This window comes from Scomber scombrus, chromosome 2 (assembly GCF_963691925.1).
Source record: "Scomber scombrus chromosome 2, fScoSco1.1, whole genome shotgun sequence".
NCBI lineage: Eukaryota > Metazoa > Chordata > Actinopteri > Scombriformes > Scombridae > Scomber > Scomber scombrus.
In genome coordinates, this window is record NC_084971.1 from 30,705,751 (window position 1) to 30,711,750 (window position 6,000).

The 6,000-nt window shown below is 38.8% G+C and overlaps 1 protein-coding gene across 1 annotated transcript; it reads right to left on the reverse strand.

The window, feature by feature from the left end:
• Window positions 1–1,850: 1,850 nt before the first annotated feature.
• Window positions 1,851–6,000, reverse strand: lgals2b (lectin, galactoside-binding, soluble, 2b). Its single transcript, XM_062435810.1, has 4 exons — window positions 5,950–6,000; window positions 4,139–4,212; window positions 3,814–3,973; window positions 1,851–2,244 (listed from the first exon to the last, which is right to left on the reverse strand). Exons 1-4 carry the CDS (start codon window positions 5,950–5,952, stop codon window positions 2,098–2,100), a joined length of 384 nt encoding a protein of 127 aa, XP_062291794.1. The 5' UTR covers window positions 5,953–6,000; the 3' UTR covers window positions 1,851–2,097.

The following is a 6,000-nucleotide window of genomic DNA, read 5'->3' on the forward strand; positions in this document are numbered from 1 at the left end:
GCAAACGATATATGTATACTCTGCAAATGTGCAGTATGTGGTGTGATGTTAGATCTTTGCTGCTCAGAGCAGGATAACCAGAGTCTTAAGTATATTCAGAGAAATTCAGCACTGCAGGTGAATGTTTGCTAACATGAAAGTCTGACTGCAGGTCTTCTGGTTAGAGGACAATAAAACCAATTACATTGTATTTGATTTGTGTTGTTGATATAATTTCACATTCATCCCCATATGTAAAAGTTCTGCCTGTTTAACAGTCTCCAATTTTGCCTTCTTGACACTGATGATATCATTGTGATATATCAAATATATCATGTATGTATGTATCTAATAGTATTTAATTCATATCAAATATGTGTTTAATATAATGTTTAAGCTACTGATCAACAATGAAAATGTGTTTGCAATTGCTGTCAAATAAGAAATAGCCTGAATCAAAAATGTAACTGTTAGAAGTTCCCAGTTGTAATATTGTAACAGAGATTGTGTCAGCCACATGTACAAATGTCCCATTTTCATTCTAATAGATAGACAAAGGAATCACATAGAGAGAAAAAAACTGCTTCAATTTTCCCTATATGCTCCTATTTGCCACACACACACCACACCACACATACATAAAGAATATTTCATCTCCTTACAGGGAATGTGGTTGCATTGTGCCACATTCCTCAGCCTCAGGCCACAGCTCTTTTGAGTCCTCCTGCAAATTGTCTCTGCAAGAATGTGCTTCATCTCAACTCTGTCGTATATTGTCCCTCCTTTTCCATTATCCTATTTTTTTATTCTCTATTATCTGCTCTATCCTCAGTCCATTTGATGCCAAGTCCACTCTGAAACATAATTCTGATTTACAGCTCAGTTCTCTCTTCTTCTTTTTTTCTCTCCTCATTTATTTCTTTTTGTTCATTACATTTTTTTCTATGTGATAAAAAATAGCACTTTAATCCAAAGCATTTTACAATTTGCCTCTCATTCATTCACACACACACACACACACACACACACACACACACACACACACACACACACACACACACACACACACACACACACACACACACACAGAAGGCAGCAAGCCATCATGCAAAGGACTGGCCTGACCATCGGGACCAATGTTGGGACACTCCAACATATGGAGAGAAGTGCATTAATCGCTAACCCCGCAATCCATGGACAGCCTGCTCTACCTGCTGCTAATTCAGGCTACATTAATAAAGCCATCACCTGCTGCCATCTTTAGTGGCTCACAGTTGGCTTTATCAGATGAAATGTGCTATCTTGCTGTGAAAAAGACACATTGTCCAACTACAACTGCTTTACTAATGCCAGTTTTAATTCCCTTAAATGATTATCTCTTTTTCGCATATGGTTAAATATGCACTATTTTCATTACTTTATGTTTTCCTTGCAATTGCAACCAACTTTTCAGGTAACAATGTAATCCAAAATGTCCCTTTCCTCTCTGAACACCTGAATTGAAGATGCACCATAATCCTGACTGCTCTGAGGTCAAATAGCCACGAATCCGATTGGTACCAGAATTAGAGCCAAATACAAAAGTGACCTAAATTCGAATTAAAATAACTTTTTAAGACATAAAAAACAGACATTTGCACACACAAATACAGACTGATAAAGACTGATAACCCTTGATAAAGACACATAAAGACTCTGTGCAACATCTCATTAATGTTGCACAGAGTTAAATGAACATACAGCAATCACCAAGTGAAATAAGACTTGGACACATATTATAGATTGTGGTGTATAGTGTGCGCTGTGCGTGACTCAGAGAATAAGATAATTGCATAGTAACAGAAAAAGAAGAAAATACTTTTTTTTTCACAGCATTTATTGAACCCAGTGAAATGTAAGGAAAGCACAATGAGATAAGATGTGCTTTGGCTCCCTCTTTAGGCCATTCCCTCACACTACAACATCAGCAATCCATGTTTTTATTTATTTATTTCACAAGCTTTAGTGGAGCACAGATGGGTAATCAGGCCTAGGTTCAGTAATGTAAAACAGACTACCTCAGCAAAAAAAAAAAAAAAAAAAAAGTGGACAGGTCAAGCATCAAGCAGAGGTGGACGTCTACTTCATCTTGAGGCCGAGGAGCTTTGCATCACCGCTGACATCAAAGAACTTGTACTTGACGTCCCCTAGTCGGTTGGGGAAGTTCATCATGGAGCCATCAGGAAGCTTGATGTAAAACTGCTCATTGTTGTAGTTAATGTAAAACTGAGGGAGGACAAAAAGGGAGAGAAGATAAGAAACAATTTACCAATTTAACAAGTTTCAGTTAACTTCATACTATAGTGACACCAGTAGAGGAGAACACGTAGCCTACTAAGCACACACTGTGCAGAGCTACTACTCCAGTGACGTCTGGGTGAGTTCACTCTATCTTTCTTAGAGTGTATAACATTTTATGAGCCTATAAACCCTTTCATGATTGTAAAGCTCAGTGTCTGTTGACCCCAACAGTCTTACAGCACGGATGCCAGTCCCACGAATAAGTTAAGTATCGTGAAAGACATTATGAAATCTGAACTTGAGCCAAATGACGGTCTTTTTTTGGAAGCCGCTTTGAATGTTTTTTGCCTAAACGAATGAATGAAATTGTTAAAAATGTAGCTTGATTTCAAAGAGTGATGACAACTTTGACTCTGAAATAACATATATGTCATTTAAAAATGTACTGAGTATGCAAATCCTTACAAGCAAATGAGGATACACTATTATTTTTGCCACTTTTTCTTCATTATCTTTTGCCAGTTGTCTTTATTATCCACATTTGTGGAATACTGAGGTGATGACTAGGTGTGTTTTCATTTTCTCTTGAATTAACCCTCCTGTTGACCCCGTCTCTTTTGACTGTTCCTTCTTTCCTCGCTCTTTCTTTAATTTTTCCTTCAGTCTTCCCCTCCTTCCATACTTCTTTCCTCACTTCCTTCCTTCCTTCCTCCTTTCTTTCCTCCCTTCCTTCTCTCCTTACTTCCTTCCTCTTTTCCTCCCTTCCTCCCTCCTTACTCCTTTCCTTCCTTCCTTCCTCTTTTCCTCCCTCCCTCCCTCCTTTCCTTTCTCCCTCCCTCCTTACTCCTTTCATTCCTTCCTTCTTCCCTTCCTTCCTTCCTTCCTTCCTTCCTTTCCCCCTCCCTCCTTACTCCTTTCATTCCTTCCTTCTTTCCTTCCTTCCTTCCTTCCTCCCTCCCTCCTTACTCCTTTCCTTTCTTCCTTCTTTCCTTCCTCCTTACTCTTTTCTTTCCTTCCTTCCTTAATCCCTCCCTCCTTACTCCTTTCCTTCCTTCCTTCCTTCCTTCCTTACTCCCTCCCTCCTTACTCCTTTCCTTCCTTCCTTCCTTCCTTCCTTACTCCCTCCCTCCTTACTCCTTTCCTTCCTCCCTTCCTTCCTTGACCTGAGGACAACAGGAGGGTTAAGCAAAGCAAACTGGCTTTGGAGTGAGACTATATGACTTTTAGGAGAACAAATAACACATACAAGTTGAAATGATAATCAGCAAAACGCACCCTGCCTCAATTCAGTATACTCAGGGGTTTTGCTGATTCAGCCTTTCTTGATCTGGTATGGTGAATCAGTAGCTTATGATTTTATATATTGCTGTCTAACTTACAGCTTAATGAGTCAGTTGCACTACTGTTCCATGATGTTTTAGCATTTTGTCTCACTATAAAGCCAAAGCTATAAAGTATTTGTATAAAAACTGGATTTGTATCTTAATGTTCGTGACTTAATCATGTGAGAGATTACTGACAATCGTCAAACACCCACGTGCTCTCCCAACACACCTTGGATTCCTCCCCACATGAGAAAGGGAGGTTCCCGTCACATTGCTCGTCACCCCAGCTTCCCCCGGACAGGGAGTTGCAGACTATGGTGCCGGACTCAAAACGTGGGTTGAAGTGCAGCGCGATGTTCTCCGAATCGTGACCGATGTTTATGGCGAAGCTACAGTTGAGGTTGACAGAGGCCGAAAGAGTACAGTTAAAAAAAGAAAAAAAGGGGAACAAGTGGATGAAACATTAACTTATCTCACAGTATGCAACACCAACTTCCTCTTAAGTAAACTTGAAAGTGCTTGAGCAGCTGATGAATGATGTGATGAAGACTTACGTGCAGCAGCCATCCTTGGGCTTGACGCGGAGCTTGAGCTCTTGGCCCTCTTTGAATGACATGTCTATGATTTTCTATAAAAGGACAAAGAGGGATATGAGAACCAAATTGAAAGGATGGATGAGTCTTAACTTTTTATAGTCTTATAAATCACACTCAGAAGTTGACAGTGATAACCCTAACCCTGACCCTAACCCTAACCCTTTGTGTGTGGTGATAATTGTCTTTTTACTTTTAATCAAACGATGGGAAGAGACAATATGACTCATTTTCATCTTTCCACATTAATAAGAAAACAGTCTATTTTCTTGGTGACAATAGTGTGCAATGACATATATGTGATGGCATATAATGAATTTAAATAGAAGATGATTATGTGTGCAGTGAAACTCTGGACTGATGATGATGATGAGTTGTTCTTATCTCTGCTGTTGATAATCAACCAGGGTGGAACAGTGTACCCATGGCTGTAAAAGTAGTGGAACAGGAAGGCGCTTTATTTGTTCCTCAACATCAGATTGTCAAATAGAGACAGTAAAGTCATAAAGAGACACCCACATTGGGACCTTCTGCTGGGTCAACAGGTACCACTGCCACACTTTACAACAGCATGTGAGTATCCCAGGTTATATAATAAGTATAGAGAAAAAACGACAACAACCAAACATAATAATACACCTACGATTGATTCCAAATGTTTACACTGCTGAAAACTCATTGTGGCATACCAAGAAATTTCATCAGAAGCCAGTGACCTGGTTTTCGTAATCAATAAAGCAATAAAACTCATTCATTATTGTCCTTTCTATCGATATACTAGGAATTCTGATCGTTACACATGAACTTCAGCATCCTGGACCCTATATACGTATACCACACCCACAGATACCTCAGGTTATAAATGCATTACACCCGCTGTGTCAGATCAGCACTGGTTTATGATTGACTGCACAGAGCTAGGTGTTGGATAATAATTAAGTTGAGGTAAGCCCCTTTGGGAATTAGAGTTATCCTAACTATTTAGTAGCAGTGGGGGAACATCCCAGAAACCTCACCTCTGGTTCAGGGGTAAGAAGAATCTACAAAAGCTGTGGATTTACAGTGACGTGTCTGAGTTAACTACTGAAACTTTTTTGAGCACTTTGAAACGTGTTACTTCATATAAACCAGTATGAAACACTTCCTGAGACAGCTTAGATAAACAGAAACAGAAATTATAGATTTTTCTGTTCAGCTTTGGTTTTGGTCTAAACGCCTTTACCAAATAACCGTAGATGACAAAAAGCTCAGTAAAATAAACATTTTGCACATCCACCAAAAACCAAAGAAGATTTTAATGCTTTCAAGCTATTTATCACCTTTTCATTGACTTGATTTTAAGGCATCAAAATCTCTACAAAAACTGCTCAATCACTGTTAAAAATGCTGTAAAAATTCTAGAGAAAAATCCTAAAACTGTGCTTCTCCGTTACATAGAATCCAGTCTCTAAAATATTAAATATACATATAATGGTTTAAAGATGACGAATGCGATGAAAAAGCCAAATAACATGACAGAAAGATCATTCTCACAAATGTACGTGTTATATCACATTAAATATAAAACGGACAACACAGCCATAAAAGTTAGACAAAGGGAGTGAAGTCAGCCTCAGTTTGTTTAATGTTACAACTATGATAAGGAGTAATGAGATAAGGAATTCCTTTCTAGGACAGCAGAATAGGTCACCTTAATTATTAAACAAACAATGCAGCAGTGAATCAGACATGTAGATATTTGGACATATACAGAAAAAGAAAGGAGCACTTACCATCTTGGCTGTCTTCAGTGGGTTTGTGCCTCAAGAGACTAAACTCTGCAG

Bases quoted from the DNA above. Each gene is read 5' to 3' on its own strand.
- lgals2b (XM_062435810.1), bottom strand. The intron at 3,974-4,138 runs GTAAGTCTTCAT...CCTCAACTGTAG, and splicing joins CCCAAGGATGGCTGCTGCAC to CTTCGCCATAAACATCGGTC. The intron at 2,245-3,813 runs GTGTGTTGGGAG...GTCCTCCCTCAG, and splicing joins CATGTGGGGAGGAATCCAAG to TTTTACATTAACTACAACAA.